The 21,542-nt window shown below is 36.0% G+C and overlaps 1 protein-coding gene across 4 annotated transcripts in view; it reads left to right on the plus strand.

Annotated features, from left to right (window-relative positions):
- Nucleotides 1-21,132, plus strand: part of prkd3 (protein kinase D3) — a 110,908-nt gene extending 89,776 nt beyond the window's left edge. For all 4 annotated transcript variants that reach the window (XM_089120051.1, XM_089120052.1, XM_039674370.2 and 1 more), the window contains 9 exons: nt 1,403-1,694; nt 7,582-7,634; nt 8,198-8,270; nt 9,367-9,473; nt 10,333-10,494; nt 12,237-12,335; nt 15,559-15,826; nt 18,784-18,869; nt 18,952-21,132. In XM_089120051.1, coding sequence (XP_088976177.1) covers nt 1,403-1,694; nt 7,582-7,634; nt 8,198-8,270; nt 9,367-9,473; nt 10,333-10,494; nt 12,237-12,335; nt 15,559-15,826; nt 18,784-18,869; nt 18,952-19,125 — 1,314 coding nt within the window. In that variant the 3' untranslated portion in view covers nt 19,126-21,132. The remainder of the gene's footprint in view (nt 1-1,402; nt 1,695-7,581; nt 7,635-8,197; nt 8,271-9,366; nt 9,474-10,332; nt 10,495-12,236; nt 12,336-15,558; nt 15,827-18,783; nt 18,870-18,951) is intronic.
- Nucleotides 21,133-21,542: the final 410 nt, after the last annotated feature.

Raw genomic sequence — 21,542 nt, forward strand, 5'->3', positions numbered from 1 at the left:
GAATGCTGAAAAATAAATGTATAATGCTGCACAACTGCAAACCATATTAAAATGATTACCAATGGATCATGTGACACTGAAGTATTCCCTTTGATAAAACAAAGCAGATTTCGTTCAAAAACATAAATAATCGTACCAACCTCAAACTTCAGAACGGCGGTGTAATGACCACCACTGGGAATTGTGCTTTGGTTACGTCTTCTTTAATGTGCGCACATCTGTGGATGTGAAGGTCATATTGCCATAGATTTAAAAAAAAAAAAGAACGTTTTAAAGAACTAGTGTGTTCCCAGCTGTAAAACTAAAGTCAGGAAACCTCACCGCCCTGGGTGAGACTTCAGGGTGTGTTTAAGACTGTTTTACACACCACTTTATTATCATCTTGGCGCTCTGCTCGGGTCTTAAATCCTAAAAGACTTTACTCTTGCAAAGTAGGAGAGATTCACCATAATTGAAGCACTACAGAGTAACTCCGATCAATTCGGTAACAAAGACTGTCTCATTTAGCCATATTGTACATTTTTTTCTTAGCTAAATTGATTGTGAGGCAAAAAAGCACACACTTCTCATCAAAACGAGTAAGGTACATGATCCCCAAAACAAGCTTATGCTTTAAACCTTATAAAAGTACAGCGTTAGACATGATCACGCATTTGATTTCCATCTATAACTTAACAGAACCAGTCAGATTTGCACATTTGGAAATCATAGCGTTCTCTTTTGAAGATTGAAGCCCTCTACTTTTGGTTTTTGGGTACGGGGGGTTTCAGGCCTTTCTCGGGATAACCGCAGCCCACCCCCGTAAGTGTGACCATCTCCTTCATAATGTATCAGTGGCTAGAGTGAGCCTTGCCTACACACTCATACACGTATACACACGCGCTTCTGCCGCTCTGCCTTGTAATCATGGGGCTCTTCATAGGGTTGGGTCACATGATTCACCCACCAAACCACAAGCACTTCATCTCATATTCAGAGAAGACCGCAGGCGCAGCATTCGCTCTGATTGGCCACAGCTACTGTTTTCCTGAGAGCAAGTTTGGGGGCTGAGCAGAAGGTGGACTCTTAAGAGGCTGTCTTTATCAGACTCGGCACATTAGGCTTTGCGTCGTCTCAACGGAGATTGACGCTTAACTCTGGATGGCAACCTTTATCTGCGTTTGTAGATGGGGCTTTTTTTGACATGTGATAAGGAAGATCTGTTGGAACTACATGGACTCTTTACATTTCATCAGCCAGACACCATAGAATCGATTCAGACTTTTTCAAGCCAAACTTTTATTCAGCATTTAATGACTCATCTCCAGACTCAAAGAGCAAAGGTTGTCTGATTGTTTAAACGGTCTTATCTAACTGTCGGCGAGTCAGTGTCTGAATTTCTGACTCATTGTCTGACCCGCAGGAGATTCCCCTGTCAGAGATCTTGCAGGTGGAGGTTGCGCGTGACTTCAGTAGTTTAGCCCTGGGAGGCAATCCACACTGCTTTGAGGTCATCACAGCCACCATGGTGTACTATGTTGGGGAGAACACCGGCGGCCCCCACCTCCACATACACAACCCCGCGCTGGCGGCCGGAGGCGTGGGGCTGGAGGTGGCCCAGGGCTGGGAGAGGGCCATCCGCCAGGCCCTGATGCCCGTTCCAGTAACACCACAGCCCAGCGTGGGCGCCGCTGCGGGACAGAATAAAGATCACAGTGAGTACTAAAGTCTTCAAAAGTCTTTAAAAAACGTGTCAAGTGTTCATACTGTTCTTTTCCATAAGTTAAAGTGGTTGAGAAATGGTATGAAAATTTGGATTCACTCCGAAATTGCCAGTAAATTACACAAGTTATTGGGAAACGGCAAGTAACACGTTGGATTTAATGTGGAATTTGGGAGTAAAAAAGGCTGAAATAGTGTTTTCTTAGAAAACGTACTCCAATGATCTTAGTTTTTCTTTACAATTTAAAAAAAAAAATTTTTTAAAGTGTATGTTCCAAAGTCGTTTGATAGCTTTCTGGGAGTAAAAGACCAAAATTGTATATTTCTGGCACTTTATGACACTCTTTTTTAGAAATACAGTAACTTTAACATGTAATGAGGCGGTTATACAAATATGTTAAAGGTCCCGTTCTTTGCGATTCCATTTTTCAAACTTTAGTGAGTGTGTAATGTTGCTGTTAGAGCATAAACATTACCTGTAAAATTATAAAGCTCAATGCCTAGCGAGATATTTTATTTACCAGAAGTTCCCTTTCAAAGCCTACAGTGAACGTCCGGTTTGGACTACAGCCCTCTTCCTTTTTTAATGACGTAATTAGAAAGGTTTTTTGACTAATCTCCGTCCAAAGGAATGCACAAAAAAGGGGGCGTTGTCTTGTTGAGCTCCCACGGAGAAGAGGAAGAGTATCGTTTGTCGATAATTCGTTGACAAACCTATACATTGGCTTGAGGCAGTAATAATTTAATGTGCAGTCATATAATCAGCTTTTAATAAATTGTAATGCTTGGCAACGATTTCTTTTACACAACATGGCAGCTTGTAAGGCTATATTCATGGTAAAAATGAAGTATATTAAATAAAGTTGTTTGGATGAAAACAATTTCAAACGAACTATACACAACAAAAAATGATTTAATTTAAAGGTGTGACAGTAGTTTTTGTATTTATTTGCAGCAGATGTCATCAAACTCCGTTGGCATTTTGTCACAGTTACCACTTGTACACCTATAAAACATATATTACTAATCAAACTCGTACACACGTGTAACTAAGGTAGGAATAAACAATGGACTTGTCTTAAAAATTCAACAACACCATCCTTAATTCGACAGACGGGAAAATATATACCACAATATATAAAAATATATACTGTACCACAAGCGGCGTACAGATCACCGAGGGCGGGGTCTATGCCACAACCACACTGTCAATCAAACCCCTTGCTCAATTCTACGTCACAAAGTGCTGAATCTTAGAACAGCTCGTTCTGACACAGTGCATATGATTTATTGAGATTGTAAAAAAACACTTGGTGGATTTTTATCATTCTAGGGTGGTTTTGCTCACACACTGCCAACACACATTTATGTTCAAACACCATGTAAAAGTGAATTTTCCATAATAGGTGCCCTTTAAATAATATTCACAGCTTTGTAATGGCATTGAATAGTGCCCGAGTTTTGAAGCTCCACACGGCTCCAGGGAGTTAAAGGATTAGTTCACTTTTGAAAAAACTTTTGCTGATAATTTACTCACCCCCATGTCATCCAAGATGTCCATGTCTTTCTTTCCTCAGTCGAAAAGAAATTAAGGTTTTTGATGAAAACATTCCAGGATTTTTCTCCATATAATGGACTTCAATGGGAACCAGGTCCAACCGAGGTCCAAACAACAGTTATAACAGTTTCAGATGCAGCTTCAAATGTCTTTAAACGACACCAGACGATGAATAAGGGTCTTATCATGCGAAACGATCGGTTATTTCAAAACTTATTCCAAAAATGTAACTTTTCTAAGGACAAATGCTAGCCTTGCTGTATTCTGTGAGGCGCGTTTGCAACGTCACGTAATACGTAATTACGTTCAAAAGGTCACGGGCGACGTAGCCGGAAGTACAGAATCAAAATCGTCCGACATCGTTGTTTTACCTTTTAATTCCTTTTTTGTAAACGGCGTTTGAGTTAGTTTTCACGTTCAACCTATGCGTTCAACTTGTAAACACTCTGACTCTGTACTTCTGGCTACGTCGCCCGTGACCTTTTGAACGTAATTACGTATTACGTGACGTTACAAACGCGCCTCACAGAATGGAGAAAGGCTAGCATTTGTCCTTAGAAAAGTTATATTTTTGGAATAAGTTTTGAAACAACCGATCGTTTCGCATGATAAGACCCTTATTCATCGTCTGGTGTCGTTTAAAGACATTTGAAGCTGCATCTGAAACTGTTATTAACTGTCGTTTGGACCTTGAACCATCCGGTTCCCATTGAAGTCCATTATATGGAGAAAAATCCTGGAATGTTTTCATCAAAAACCTTAATTTCTTTTCGACTGAGGAAAGAAAGACATGGACATCTTGGATGACATGGGGGTGAGTAAATGATCAGCAAAAGTTTTTTCAAAAGTGAACTAATCCTTTAATAAAGGCCTTCTGAAGTGAAGTGATTGGTTTTAATAAAAAATATTCATATTTCAAACCTTATAAACTATAATCACTGGCTTCCACCAACGGCTGCACACGCGTTCATGAGAGAGTCGAGGACTTTACGTTGGACGTAGCTTCTCTTCTCTTATACTGAAATCCCTAATTTTTCTTTGAAATGTATTCCTTTTTCTTTCTTCTAGTTTTAGACTTCTAATTTGTGACCATTGTTTTTTTACTCTATCCTCTGCACTTCTGCGTTCTTCAATTCTCAACTAAGCTAATGCTAACGCCTACTTCATGCGTCCTACGCATATGTGGGGTCAGAGGTCGCCCTTCTACCAGAACCAGCCGTGCTGGAAGCCAGTGATTATAGATTACAAGGTTTTAAATGGGGATATTTTTCTTTCAAAAATGTAATCACAAAGCTGGGAAGACCCAGGATATTTTTTGATATATAACGATTGTTTTCGGCTGAAAGAAAGAAGTTATATACACCTATGATGGTTGTTAATAACTGTTAATAAAAAGGTTCGGTTTAACATTTTGGTGCAGACATTATTCTCAGTTGTTTGTCAAAGCACTATTACACCCAAAAAAATAAAAATGTCAAATCCAAAAATCAGTAGATATCTCTTGTGTCCATTCATGTATTATTTAATGTACAGTTCAAGGTGTTCTGTTTTTTAAAGACATTCATACTTATGTTCAGCAAAGATGCATTAAACTGATCAAAAGTGACTGTAAAGTGATTATTTCAAATTAAGTCTGTTCTTTTAAATGTTGAAAAATCCTGAAAAAAAAGCAGGTTTGATATTACATTAATATTAATGAGAAATGTTTCTTTAGCACTCAATCAGCATATTCGAATGATTTCTGAAGGATCATGTGACAGGAATAAACTATATTTTAAAATATTGTAAAATAGAAAACAGTTCTTTTAAATTGATGTCACTTACTGTATTTTTGATTTTAACTCGCATGTGATGAAAGCCTATGTACAGTAAAGTGCTTTGGGTGTGTACAGTACAGGAGTACATATGAAAGCACTATATAAATGCATTCATTCATTCATACGTTTGGAAATCTTACATGTTCAAACTAGCAGTCATTGATGATGCAATGGTACAAACTGAGACGAGTGTGGCTTCCACACCACAGATTAGGATTCAAGAAGATTCAAGAATGCAATTTTTATTTAGTTTTGTATGAAATGGATAAAAAAAAAAAAAGAGTGGGCAGATTTGCAGCTCCATTCTGGAGAGTGAACGGCTGAGCTTTAGTCTTTAATATCCTGATGCACCTCCATTTAATTGTGTTGAGAGACAGAAGATTAAAGAGGTTTGACAGGTCTGGATTAATGAAAGCTGTTTAGTTATGAAACAAACACACTTTTAATTCAGTATTCAGAGGAGATTTCATCCCAGGGATGAATGACATTCTTAATTAAGAGCTTGTCTGAAGACAAGTGAAGCCAGGGCAAATCCAACCCAAAAAATAAACAGAAAAAAAAAACCACCTTTACAATTACTATGTCTAGCTCACCCTTCTTGTCATTCTAGTAATGTGCAATTTATTATATATTTCAGATAGGATTTGCTTAACCCCTTAACTGTCACCGTCCCGGTACCGGGACGCTTTACTTTACGCTAACTTTACTTCACTATATTTCTATTAAATCCTAATCTAATTATGTCAAATTATATATTGTTGGAAAGGTCTAAGACTTCTAAATAGATATTCTACCCCTGTTTTGTGTTAAAAATTATGTAGGAAGAGTAATTGATGAATTTATGACAAGAGTGCACCTCAAAAAATCTGCATCATAACAGGAGTTTTGACCTTTGTCACAAAAAGTTGATGAACCCACTTTTAATCATTGAAACTTCTGTTTTTATGCTAAAAGTTCATAATCAACATATAATCTAGCATTTTTCAATAAAAAATAAGAAATTATAGTACAATATTATCCTTTAAAAATGATAATATTTATATTTATTATCCTCTAAAATATAATATTATTTTTTATCGCTTTTTTTTATTATATCACATATTTTAGTAGTTATCATAAATTAGGTATCATTTGAAAGCTTATAAACTCAGAATTCATCCTGTGAAAACTGTTTTATAATTGAAAGTTGCGTTACCATAGAAACGGTACTTATTTTATCAGGCTCCTCCCCTTTTGGGCATCATTATATTTCATAATTTATGATCAAAACCTTTTCTAATCTTGACAAAACTGATATTGTCAGAAAGGTCAGAGTCTCAAGGTTCCAAATTTTGTGACAGAATTGATATTTGGACAGAAATGTATTAATTTGTTACGGCAGAATGTATACAACTAAATTCAATGGAATTCAATGGCACCCGGTGGCTATTTTTGGTACTACGCCTAAACAAAATCTCATGGGAACTTCAAATTTGGAACATAACTTGATAAGATGTATGGCTTTGATTTTATAGAAATTTTAGAGTAAAAAATATTTTATAAAATATATATTTTATATAAAATAAAAATATATAGTACAGTATATTTAATTTAATGTAAATTTAAACTTCCATAACTTTTTCATACTTTCATTTTTTGAAGAATTTTCACTTTAACAATATTCTGCTGAGTGTTTTCTTTAAAACAAGACCAAACTTGGGTATATATTCCAAAGCATTCTTAAATTACAACCATTTAAGTTTGAATAGTGCATTCTCAAAAAGGGGGGTGACAGCTAAGGGGTTAAATTATTTTCACATTTTGCACTGGCAAACAGAAAAAGGATGGTGGAATATATCAGCCTGGCATGATGTGGTAAAAGAACGGTTCTAGTCCAGCAAAGAGTTGGTGCCGCTTTGGAACCGGTTCTTTGGCTGTCGAAACACAAAGAAGTGGTTTGCGCGCAGGCACTGGCTCTCAAAATGCTTTGGTGGAAAAGGGGTATCTGAGGGGCGGGATAAACAGTTGTCTTTCAAATTCCCTCTGCACGCAATAGGATAGCGCTACAACCAACCAGAGCTTTTTCAAAAGATTCGAAAGACCGCCGTTCCCAAATAGCAGGGAAAAGTCGCAACTCCGTCGTAAAGCCCGCCAGCCGACTCTATACACGATGTGATTGGCCCGACTAGAGTTTGGTTCTTCCAGCTCGAAAGCCAACGGAGAGCTGCTAGACCACCCTGGGTGCAAAATCAAATTTGTTGCCACTAGGGTGCGTCTAGATTTGTAGGCTAGGAAAAATTGTCTACGGTAATCAAATTGATACAAATAGATACGGCAATCAAATTGATATTTGATACTTAAACTAAATTGATGCACAATTTGTGTTGGATGTGATTCTAATTAAAATTATATATTTTTCTGCCTCACATTTTCCCACATACTGTACAATTTTGAACTCATTTCACCTATTATGAAATGCCAAGGCTAATCCAAATATCGGTATTTTGTTTTGTGTGTGTGTTGCAGAGGAACTGTCCATCAGCATTTCTGTATCTAACAGTCAAATCCAGGAAAATGTGGTGAGTTTCGACTGTGTTTACTGACAATATTTCACAATTGCAACCCTTATTATACACACTTCTGCTTGTTCGGTCATGGCCATGGTCAAGTCACACCGCAAGAAAATTATGAAAATCTGAGAGAGAAAATAGACTGAGAAATTGTTATTGGGTTGAATGTACTGGTATATTGGTAACACTTTACAATAAGGTTCATTAGTTAACATTAGTTAATGTATTTACTAACATGCACTAACCATGAGCAATACATTTGTTACTGCATTTGTTCATCTTTGTTAATGTTAGCTCATGAAAATACAGCTGTTCATTGTTTGTTCATGTTAGTTCATGGTGCATTAACTAATGATAACAAGATTTTAATCAAGTATTAGTAAATGTTGAAAATAACATTAACAAAGATTAACAAATGCTGTATATGTGCTATTCATTATTAGTTCATGTTAACTAATGTAGTTAACTAATGTTAACTAACGAACCTTATTGTAAAGTGTTACCGGTATATTATAATTGTGAATAAATTATAGTTGATTTTAATATTTGCCTTCAACTTGGTTTGCCTTTAGGACATCAGCTCAATCTATCAGATATTTGCTGATGAAGTGTTGGGCTCGGGACAGTTTGGCATCGTTTATGGAGGTACAGAGGAAAAATTAAGTATTCTTTGTATATATATATATATATATATATATATATTAGGGCTGTGTGAAGATTAATTTCGATTTTTCACATCGAAAATAAAAGTTTGTGTTTACATAATATACTGTATGTGTGTGTGCTGTATGTATTTAAGAAAATGTGTTCATATATATCAATATATATTCATATATAAAATATATATATAGATAGGTATTTATATGTATATATATACAGTATTTATGTGCAAATAATTATTAAATATAAACATGCATGCATATGTATTTATATATACAAAATTATACACAGCACACACACATATGTATTATGTAAACGCAAAATTTTATTTCCGATGCGATTAATCGCAATTAATCTTTGCACAGCCCTAATATTTATATATAATACACAACACCAAGGTTATTATAGTATTTAACATGTCTCCTTTACGATTAGTTTGACTTGATGAAACGAAAATAACTAAAAAATAATAAAAAGTATATAGACATTTTTAAAAAAACAACTACATTTTATTGTGACAAAAATTAAAAGGAAAACTGAAATAGGAAAATAACTATTTGAAGAATAAACTATTTGAAAATATGAATAAAAACTATAATAGTATCTGAATGATACTAAAATAATAGCACACCACACAATGGATTACTTTATTCTGATGGGTCAGTTTTCAAATATTTAAGAATAATGACTGTTAAACTATATTACTGGCCATATATATCTGCTAATTTCCCATATCTTACAGTCTATTATTCTTCTGACATTCTAAAATCATTTCTCTCATTATATAAATCTTACAATATAAATTCTTATCAAATATAAAAAGATTAGTATGAAATTATTTTATAAGTAGCTGGATTATTATCCGATCTTACAAGTTTGCTCTTTTTGGGTTTCTTTTGTACGGTTTATATACAGTGTCCAACTTACATATACTATTTATAATATACACTCTGTACACACCAAATACATTTCATCTCTATTGTGAATGATCTGTTGTTTTATAACTTAAAACCTAAAAGCCTTTTTTTGTTAAATCTTTTCCTTAAAATGTGTTTGTGCTGCGTTTCCATTCTGTTTCAAGGGAAACATAGAAAAACAGGCAGAGATGTGGCCATCAAAGTAATAGACAAAATGAGATTTCCCACCAAACAGGAGAGTCAGCTGAGGAACGAGGTTGCCATCTTACAGGTAATCAGTCTTTTTAATGTGATTATGGCAAGATAAGAGTTGTGGATGGGGACACCATGTCAAAAAAATCATTTTTAGTGTGTTTTAGCTTACCTCAAGGGCATCCAAGATGTAGGTGTCTTTGTTTCTGCACTAGTTTTAATTTTGATATTTGTAGGTCAAACTGTTCTTGTCTGTCAGTCATATAATGCAGGTCTATGGTCACCACCTCAAAGAGCATGCACAGAGAAGTCCAAATTAAACATGATTTAATGACTCGTAAATGTACACATTGATGACCTAAGACACGAAACGAGCGGTTTGTGTGAGAAAACGAACAGTATTTATATCGTTTTTACCTCTTGTAACCACAGCCACGTCCAAGTGATCTGAGGGCGCTGGCTTTTCTCTCGTGCGTGTACGTCACTCATTATTTACACAGAGATTTCGGAAGCGTTACCTTTCACTGTGAAGATCTAAACATATTTAGATATACAGGAAATCGCAATGGAAGACAATATATCAACAGACATTGTTGATTTTTTTCGCAACCGCGCGAGAGATCATTTCCAGCGCTTGCGCAGACCGAAGCGCCCGCACCCTCAGATCACTTGGACGTGGCTGTGGTTACAAGAGTTAAAAACGATATAAATACTGTTCATTTCTCACACAAACCGCTCGTTTCGTGTCTTAGGCCATCAATGTGTACTTACATTTACAAGTCATTAGATCATGTTTAATTTGTTGAGGTGGTGACCATAGACCTCCATTAAATGACTGATAGACACAAACGTTTTGACGTAAAAAATATCAAAATTGAAACTACTGCGGAAACAAAGACACCTATTTATATTTGACATGGTTGTTCTTTTTCTTGTAGAATTTGCACCATCCTGGCATTGTAAACCTAGAGCGGATGTTTGAGACTCCAGAACGAGTGTTTGTTGTCATGGAGAAACTCCATGGAGACATGCTGGAGATGATCCTGTCCAGCGAGAAGAGCAAACTTCCAGAGCGCAACACCAAGTTTCTGGTCACACAGGTTTGCTAAGACTTTCCTTCTCCTCCTATCTCTTCAAGTCAAATTTCTGAATTCTGAAGTGCATTTTGTTTAGATGAGGTAGTAATCTGGATGTCATCTAGAGCTAAATTAGAGCGGCGAGTCTGTGGGTTGATTAAAGCAGTGGGGCCGCGGGAGCTCTAAAGCCCAGAGCTGCTGCCATGTGGTTAAGATGCGGTGTCAGGAGCCAGGGCTTCTGTTAAAGTAAATGGAAACATTGAATGATTGGGATTTCACCCTGATAGTCAGTGACTTTGCTTTGGTTTAAACATTGAAGGAATGAACATTGTTGTTGCTTTTGTTGTTAATTTTATACCCTGTACAACCCAACTGTCATCCTATCAAATAAAGCATACACTACTTTCAAAGTTTGAGTCAGTAAGATCTGTCAGATCTGTTTTTGAAAAATACCTATTCTTGCTCATTTACTTGCTTAAAAATACAGTAGAAACAGGAATATTGTAAAATATTATAACAATTTAAAATAACTTCAGAAATCACTCTAATTTGATGATTTGCTGCTCAAGAAACATTTTTTATTATGACTGAAAACAGTTTCATATGTACGGAGGCGTATTGCATTCACTTGAAGAAAAAAAATCTACTCTGTTTTTCTGAATTAACGAGTTAATTTTTCATGAGAAAAAAAATATTTTGCTCTGTTTTTCTGAATTAATGAGTTAATTTTTCATGGAATTTTTTTTTTTTACTCTGTTTTTCTGAATTAACGCGTTAATTCAGAAAAACAGAGCAAAAACTTCTTTTCTCATGAAAAATTAACTCATTAATTCAGAAAAACAGAGCAATTTTTTTTCTCATGAAAAATTAACTCATTAATTCAGAAAAACAGAGCAATTTTTTTTCTCATGAAAAATTAACTCATTAATTCAGAAAAACAGAGCAAAAACTTTTTTCTCATGAAAAATTAACTCATTAATTCAGAAAAACAGAGCAAAAAAACAATTTTCTCATGAAAAATTAACTCATTAATTCAGAAAAACAGAGCAAATTTTTTTCTCATGAAAAATTAACTCGTTAATTCAGAAAAACAGAGCAAAATTTTTTTTTCTCATGAAAAATTAACTCATTAATTCAGAAAAACAGAGCAAAAAACAATTTTCTCATGAAAAATTAACTCGTTAATTCAGAAAAACAGAGTAAATTTTTTTTCTCATGAAAAATTAACTCGTTAATTCAGAAAAACAGAGTAGATTTTTTTTTTCTTCAAGTGAATGCAATACGCCTCCGTACATATGTATGTGAAAACAGGGAAACATTTTTTCAGGATTATTTTTTAAGAATAGAAAAAAAATATATATTTTTATTTGTAAAAATGCAACTTGTAGCCACTTGCTTAATAAAGGTATTCATTTCTTTAAATAGAAAAAAAATGCAGTTGACCTCAAACTTTTAAATGTAATGTAATATGAGATGGAATAAGGTCAATGATGGATAATGGACAGTACCTTTTGTTTTAGGTACTTAAGCTTAAGCAAACATTTCTTTTTTTTGTTTTTCCTCTTGCCTGTTTTACCTTTTACTGTGTTGAACTAAACTTTTTCTAGCACAGCATGGTTCCTAAGTAAGAATTTGCCATGTTGTCTGCAAATCAAAGGTTTTTCTTTACATCTAAAGTAGATATTACATTGCTGGCCAGTTAAAGCATTAGAAACACCATCCAGTTGATAAACGCGTGGAATTAAGTGTCTGCTTTACTGTCATAGATCCTTGTGGCTTTGCGACATCTCCATTTCAAGAACATTGTTCACTGTGACCTGAAGCCAGAAAATGTGCTGTTGGCGTCTGCGGAGCCGTTTCCTCAGGTAAACCACAGTGAATAATCCATGCTATCCTTTATTAATTACTATATAATAAATTCAGGGGTTATAAAGTGAAGTCAAAATTATTTGTAAAGCACTTTTCACAATAAACATTGTTTCAATGTTGCTTTACAGAAAATCATGATGTTGATATTTATAATTATCTTCACGCCTTATAGTCACATTTAGCAGATTAGAGCTAGGCGATAATATAGTTTCATTTTGGGACACAAACAATCAAGCTGTTGAGATTTGCTATAGTATGTATCGCTCTAAGTGAGTATACTGTACCAACATACTGTATTTCTTTATATAAAGAGCTGGGTGATAATATACGTTTTGCAGCAATATAAAGAATCACTGATATTTGCTATATCGTATATATTGATTTACATGAATAATGTACAGTACATCCAGCCGGTTGTTATCTCAGAATTAACCCCGACAGGGAGATCAGGACGCTTTTGCATCACTCTGATGGGGGTTTATTCTGAGATAACAACCGGCTGGATGTACATTATTCTACTTATTACAGGGCTACTTACCACATTCAGGGACGTGCACAGGAATTTTGAGGGGCAGTTGCTCTGACCTGAAAAAAGGGCACCCCCCCTCCTCCCCCCTCACGGGCTATATGAAGGAATTTATTCAGTTGAATTTGTCCCCTTCCAAATTGCCTTATCTGGCCGTGTTTATGTCCAAACGCAATGCCTCATCTTATGGTCTTATTATTATTTATAAAGATTGCAAAATGTCAGAGATGAGACAAATGAGCAAAAGAGTTCTTAATATTGTTGTTTATTGTTTTTTAAATTATTTATTTATTTATTTGAAAAGAAATAATCTGGATTGAATGGAAAAAACTCGAAAAAATAAAAAAACGCTTAGATTTCTGGAAAAAATACAATTCTTTTTTTTTGCCAATCCTGACCTCCCCCTGGGGCCCTAAGCAAAATTCTGCTAAGGGGCCCTCTACCTGATCTGTGATGCCATGAGCCATGTAAACCATTTGCCATTGCCACTCAATACCGCCCAATACAATCCTCCCTCCTTTAAACAAAACAGTCAAAGAATAAGTACAACAATATAGAACAGAATGAGGTTCAAACAAACAATATTTACTGAATAAAGCATTTTTATAGAATGTTAAGATAACATTAACATTCACATAAGTGAATATTAACGTAAACATAAACAAGAAGAAAATAATAAAGTACAACCCTGAACTTTGGCTTTTGGGATTAACTTTGGTTCTCTCTACAGCCAGGGTATTTTCGGAATCAGTAGCCTATGATTTTTATTATTATCTTTTTTTATGCATGTTAAAGCAAATCTTGATTTATGGTTATTTACTGAGGGATTTGCATTCATATTGACCAGAATGTCCATCTAATCATCATTTTAAATTCAATATAGCCTATAAATCAATAGTCAATCAATGTCAAATTGCCAATACATTGGTTTATATCTTGCATAATTAGTGCAGTTGTTTAGAGTTTTTAACTACACTGAGACTAGATAATCAGTGTCTTTATAATGTGTACTTTGAAGTGCCATCATTCACGTATTGTACAGTATTTCTCTGGTCTCCACATTTCTGCTTGAAAAATGCGAGTTTCATTTCGTGCACGCGCATATGAACGCAACACACGCGACGCGGTTATGTTTTCCGAGCTGCAGTAAACAAACACTGTTGTTGCACTTTGTCGTTTATCAAAAACAAAACGTAATAAATAATGGTATTTTACTTTCACTTTTGTCGGGCAAAAAGTGATGCAAGAGATGCACTGCCAGCCCAGACAAACCATCAAACTTTGCTGACACTAGAGGACAGAACACAAGTTTACCTGAATGATGTTCCCGCAATTCACTCTCATGTTTTTCTTCTTCCTCTTTTCGTGACGAGAAGGATAGTTTCGCTTCATTTTGTCATGGACTTCGTACACATTAATTAGCGCGCGACACGAGATGGAGGCGCGGCCTGAGTAATTTGCGGTGCCTTACCATACGCACCGGTCGTGTGCAGTCTATGGTCTCGTGGAAACAGTTTGACTTTCAATTTTTTTTTTTTTTTTTGGAAGTGAATGAGGCTTTGTGATTTTTATATTATTTTTTGTCTAGGCCTACGTGAAATTCTACATCCATTGTACGATTTTTTTTTTCCTCAGAAGGGCAACCTGAGTCGACAAGGGCATATGGGCAGTTGCCCGGGCAACCTGAGCAACCCCCCTGTGCACGTCCCTGACCACATTAGTAAATCATTTGATGCATTATATTGATATGTTGAAATAATGATATGAGTGTAAATACTTTGTATTTTATTAGCTCTTTAAATGCAAATCTTCCGCTGAGAGAACAGTTCAAACTAGACAGACGTTCAAGGGATACGGTTCAGTCATACCACTTATTATTACACAGCATTTCGCACACATAAATATGCTGATAAGAGATATTGATTTGAGATTAAACTGTTTTTAAATGTTTGTTATCTTATAAATGAATCCATTAAAGTGTACAATCAATCATCTCAAAATGGCAGCAGCTGCGTTTGCATGAAACGAGAGCGAGTCCACGATATCAGACATCATTTAACAACTGTACACAAAATATTGAATATTAAATATTTGAATATTAAAAAAAACGTGTCTATTACACGTTTATGTGTCAAGTATTCCACTGAGCCGTGTAATAAAACTTGATTTACCTGGAATATGCTTGATAAAACGAAAAGCAAAAAAAAGTAAAACAAATAAATAATTTAATATGAAAACAATCAAATTGGAAAAATTACAAGGAAACTATTACATCTTTAATGTGTTTTCCTGCATGTCTTGTGACCGTTAAACAACATCAGAAAACCAGATACATGCAATTGTGTTTTTAAAAGAGATGGTTCACCCCAATATGGTAATTCAGTCATTAATTACTCACCCTCGATTCATTCCAACCCATCAGATTTTCATTCATAATCTGAACTCATATTTTTTTATGAAATCTGAGAGCTTTTGGTCCCTCCATTGACAGACTATGCAACTACCACTTTTAAACCTCAATTTAACGAAGCGGCATGATTGCAAAACATATTTTACCACTTTATTTGCCAAAATATCCTATTTATATTGAAGTATTGACTTCTCATTGGAGTAAATGCTTTGGGTCACGTCTGGAAATCCACATTTGAAATCTCCTGTAACAACACATCGACCGCTTTGCTCTCATGTTCCAGGTAAAACTGTGCGACTTTGGGTTTGCTCGGATCATCGGGGAGAAGTCTTTCCGGCGCTCGGTGGTGGGAACGCCAGCGTACTTGGCCCCGGAGGTGCTGCGCAGCAAAGGCTACAACCGTTCCCTAGATATGTGGTCAGTGGGAGTCATTATCTACGTCAGTTTGAGTGGCACCTTCCCCTTTAATGAGGACGAGGATATTAATGACCAAATCCAGAATGCAGCGTTCATGTACCCGTCGACACCCTGGAAAGAGATCTCTGCCGACGGTAAGTCCCCTGCAAAAACCATGGGATAAAATAGTTGCAGCCAAATATAAACTGGTCTTTAAGGCTCTAACACTGTATGAGTGTTTTACAAACGGCTGAGGTGTGTGTGTGCTACACTGCGTGGTTTCTATCTTTTAGAGGGAGATGTCTAGGTGTGTGTCAGACAAAGAGCAGACTGTCCACCCCCATGTGTGTTTAGAATAGTTCTTTCCGCCCGAGACCTGAGAGATTATACCAGCCTCTCCCAATTTCAGTCTGTCCTACTCCTCTACAACTCTATAAATGTCATTTCTCTGTCTCTACGTTTCACATCATTATGATTTAGTTTTATTGCTTGGTTTATTTTTGTGGGAGCAATTATACTCAAATTCATCATTCCATTAGTTTCATTTATTGTTGAACTGTTTGTGAAGGAACCCTCTGTACAGCTCTATATCTGGTTTACATTTATATTACTGCAGTTCTGTTCCAGATTCTAGTTATTGAATTTAATTCAACATTTTCTATTCATCAAAGAATCTTAAAAAATTTAAAAAGAAGTGTGGTTTACATAAAAATATTAAGCAGCACAACTGTTTCAGCATTGATATAATAATAAATGTTTGTTGAGCAGCATATTAACATCGATGATTTATGAAGGATCATGTGAAATTTCAGCTTTGCATTATAGGAGTAAATTGCATTTTAGATTTCAAATTTCACACAATATTTCACAATATTACTGTTTCTACTGTAGGTTATTTATTAAATAAATGAGCGGAAGAAAAAAAATTAAACACAATCTACCACATGCTCTCTGTCGTCTGATCGATCGTTTATACTTTTTTTTATCAAGTCTAATTGTATAATTGTACAAACGTCCACGGTCAGCTCATGGTCTTATTGCTGTGAAATCTTTACTGATTTTTATAAAGTAAACGTAAGTTTAACCTTTATATTGTTAGTAATGTTTCAAAATAAACATGCATTATTTCATTTTTTTTTTTTTTTTGAAAAATCATGTTTAAATGTGAGAATCAAATATGATCCATCTGGCTTTTGAGGAACGTTTAGTCATCGTTGTTTATCTCTCAATAAAAACTCAGAGCATTTAAATATCATCTTAATAAGACTTAATAAATATTATTAGCAGATATAGAATGACTACTATTTCTATGGATTTTATGTAAGTAGTCTATTATACTGCTATAAAGTCTAATTTATTTACATTACAGTCTATCTACATTTCATCTTTTTTTATATGAAGGGTTCAGATGCAAAAGCCTCTAAATGCCATTTGAAATTTTCTTCTTTAATGATGATTTTTATCAAACTTGTATATATAAGTTCAGTAATTTCACTTAAATAACAATTAATAGGTAATTATCATTGCCATTTAAGTGAAATGACTGAACTTAAATATACAAGCTTGATAAAAATCATCATTAAAGAAGAACATTTCAAATGGCATTTAGAGGCTTTTGCATCTGAACTCTTCATATATTGATTTTTCTAGCTTTGATTTGTCAGGCTTTACTAGGATTAATTATGCATTTCAAGTATAGGCCAAATATATTATCTGTATATCTGTAAGTATATGCCAAGTTATATACCAATTACATTCACCTAAAGGATTATTAGGAACACCACACTAATACTGTGTTTGACCCCCTTTCGCCTTCAGAACTGCCTTAATTCTACGTGGCTTTGATTCAACAAGGTGCTGAAAGCACTCTTTAGAAATGTTGGCCCATATTGATAGGATAGCATCTTGCAGTTGATGGAGATTTGTGCACGAAGCTCCCGTTCCACCACATCCCAAAGATGCTCCATTGGGTTGAGATCTGGTGACTGTGGGGGCCATTTTAGTACAGTGAACTCATTGTCATGTTCAAGAAACCAATTTGAAATGATTGGAGCTTTGAGACATGGTGCATTATCCTGCTGGAAGTAGCCATCAGAGGATGGGGACATGGTGGTCATAAAGGGATGGACATGGTCAGAAACAATGTTCAGGTAGGAAGTGGCATTTAAACGATGCCCAATTGGCACTAAGGGGCCTAAAGTGTGCCAAGAAAACATCCCCCACACCATTACACCACCACCACCAGCCTGCACAGTGGGAACAAGGCATGATGGATCCATGTTCTCATTCTGTTTACGCCAAATTCTGACTCTACCATCTGAATGTCTCAACAGAAATCGAGACTCATCAGACCAGGCAACATTTTTCCAGTCTTCAACTGTCCAATTTTGGTGACTCTTGCAAATTGTCGCCTCTTTTTCCTATTAGTAGTGGAGATGAGTGGTACCCGGTGGGGTCTTCTGCTGTTGTAGCCCATCCGCCTCAAGGTTGTGCGTGTTGTGGCTTCACAAATGCTTTGCTGCATACCTCGGTTGTAACGAGTGGTTATTTCAGTCAAAGTTGCTCTTCTATCAGCTTGAATCAGTCGGCCCATTCTCCTCTGACCTCTCGCATCAACAAGGCATTTTCGCCCACAGGACTGCCGCATACTGGATGTTTTTCCCTTTTCACACCATTCTTTGTAAACCCTAGAAATGGTTGTGCATAATAATTCCCAGTAAGTGAGCAGATTGTGAAATACTGGCCCGTCTGGCACCAACAAACATGCCACGCTCAAAATTGCTTAAATCACCTTTCTTTCCCATTCTGACATTCAGTTTGGAGTTCAGGAGATTGTCTTGACCAGGACCACACCCCTAAATGCGTTGAAGCAACAGTCATGTGATTGGTTGATTAGATAATTGCATTAATTAGAAATTGAACAGGTGTTCCTAATAATCCTTTAGGTGAGTGTATATTTGTCTTTCTTATAAGTATATCTCTGATATGTACATAAACCTAGAATGAAAGTGTACTCTCTCATTTTTGATTTAAAAGAAGTAAAGGTCTTTTGGTAAATGCGGCCTACATCAGTAATTTTAAAGCACCCTTATTGTGTATTTGAACTCTATAGCTACAGATCTGATCAACAATCTTCTCCAAGTGAAGATGAGGAAGCGTTACAGTGTGGATAAGACTCTCAGTCATCCATGGCTACAGGTAAGCAGCCTAGAGACCTGTAAATCCCTTCTGAATGTTTGTGGTTTTATACCTCAACCTGTCCATGTGTGCGCTGTCCCAGGACTACCAGACGTGGCTTGATCTGCGAGAGTTTGAGACGCGCAGAGGGGAACGCTACATCACCCACGAGAGCGATGACGCCCGCTGGGAAAAGTACGCTTTCGAGCACAGTCTGATGTACCCTAAGCACTTCATCATGGCTCCAAACCTGGACGATATGGACGAGGACCCCTAGTGGCCACGTGAGCTGAACTGAGAACGGGGTCGTTTGAAGACCGCAACCTGTTAATGGTGTGTCGCTGTGGAGACTGAAACACATCGGCAATCTGAAGCGGACGATGAGGAAACGGCGAGGTTGAGCGCTCGCGAGATGTCCGCGAGAGTCGTGGAAACTGTGGATTCAGAGCGTGGAAGTGCGTTCAGATGTCCTAAAGTGCTTGTTTCTTATCGAGGTGTGTGTTCACTATGTCAGAAACTCACGTTACAATCACACACAGGATAGTAACAGAGAGAGCGATGTGGACGTTCACAGCCTTTCGTTTTGAACGCATCAAACTGGAACATGCTTTTTTTTTATTCGTGGTCTATTATTTTCTAATTCATTTTACAACATAGGTTTTACAGCAGATTGAATGATTTCAAAAGGGTCATTTTTTTTTTTGCACTAAACTATGCAACTAAATGAATCATGTGAGCACAGCATTCTTCAAGAGCCCAGAAGATCGACGGATAAAAGGAGGACTCCACTTAAGCTACAGTATGTTTAAACTCTGAAAACATGTCTGAATCGAATCTGTCAGATGGAATGGGAGATGTTATCTTCCCGGGACCAAAGACGTTTGTGTCTGTCGTGACTCTTGTTCTTACATCGGTTTAGAGCTGTTGTCCTCAGCAGCTTTCTTTACAGAGCCATTGTTTTTATTTATTCCTCATACCGCAGTCTTAAAGTCTAATAACAGCTGAGCAGTGCTGAAAGATGTGTTGGTCAAACGCCTACTGTGAGAAAGCTGGATGACCGATCAGCAAAGCTCTTTTTAATACAGAAAGAATTACATATTGAAAATAACTGCTAACAACTTTTATCAGAGAAAGAAGATGAACAGTGTTATCTTTTTTTCTAATCTTTTTTTTTTTGTGTGTGTGTGGTTGTCGTTCTTTCTTTTTTCTTCTTTTTTTTTTTTTCTTTTTTTTTTTTTTGAAAGAACCTTTGTTGAACCTTTCTTACTATGAATCCCAGAACTGGAAAATCTGAAAAATATTTTTGGACTTTTTGTTGTAAATACTACCTACAACATTAAAATAAAGCTGGATTAATTGGGTTTCTGAAAGTAGGAAGCACATTGTACCCACATCTCTCTCTCTACACACACACACACACACACCCTAGCAAGAATTAATGAATATCAGGGTAAAAGAATCTTTCTGGTAACACTTTACTTGAAGGGGTGTGCATAAGACTAACATGACACCTTCATAACCATGACATGACATATGTTATGAATATGAAGTAGGTCTAATATGAAGTGTCTTTGGCTCAGTTATTACATTTTTAATGCAAATATGACATTGTTTGAGATGTCTTTGTCATGACAACTTGACATTACTAAGACATCACAACCTGTCATAAACATGACATAGCAGATTAATGATCAAACTTAAGAAACCACCTAGCTTTATTTGTTAACATTACATTAAACTGTCAGGTGGTTGGTTTTGACATTGACTGTCAAGAAGCCATTATAACATTTAATGGCAATTTCAATTAGTACCGCTGTAGTCAATATTCATGACACAGTTATAATGGCCTCATGACAGCCAATGTCAAAGCCAACCTCATGACAGTTTAATGTAATGTTAACCCATAAAGCTAAGTGGTTTCTTAAGTTTGATAATGAATCTACTATGTCATGTTTATGACATATTTTTGACACTTTATGGTGTATTGGTTGAAACAATTTCATATTTGCATGACGGTTGTCATAAATTTGCATAAAACCTCCTGTGTGTCATGATTATGAAGGTGTCATGTCAGTCTTATGTACACCCCCTCAGGTAAAGTGTTACCCAGTTTGGTTTCACCGTCCATGAAATGAAATCTGGAAGAAAATAATTGAGGATTTCTCTATATCATGACATCTCTATGTTGCCGCTGGATTGGCAAGTGTCAGTGTTCTGTATATTTTAGTACATCCTGATTCAATAAAACGATATATACACTCCATGAGTTTGGGGTGATTTTTCAGGTTTAAGGTTTTGTATTTGCCCCTTGTTAAGGAGAGATTGATTTTACAAGTAGTCTCGGCAGGTCATAAATTGGTTGGAAAATACTGTGAACGAATATTTAAGGTCTAAGGACCAGAATATCATAAGCTGTCAAGTCATCTTTATTTATTCAGCACTCCTTACAATACAGATTGTTATGGAAATTTGAATCATTAGTGAAGATTGCTAGGTAGTCTGAGCCATGTGTTTCCATTGAACCTATTCCATGAGTAAAATATAGATGTCTACGTGGTTGTCGGTGCCATATCAGGAACATATGGGACTGGACCTCTGACATTAGGGATGGTAAGTTTTGGCCAGTTTATTTCAATTCCAGTTTGTGTCCTTATGTAGAGACTAAAACAGCAGTAAGCGCTTTATCTAGGTGGG

This window comes from Pimephales promelas, chromosome 15 (assembly GCF_988280905.1).
Source record: "Pimephales promelas chromosome 15, fPimPro1.hap1.1, whole genome shotgun sequence".
Classification (NCBI taxonomy): domain Eukaryota; kingdom Metazoa; phylum Chordata; class Actinopteri; order Cypriniformes; family Leuciscidae; genus Pimephales; species Pimephales promelas.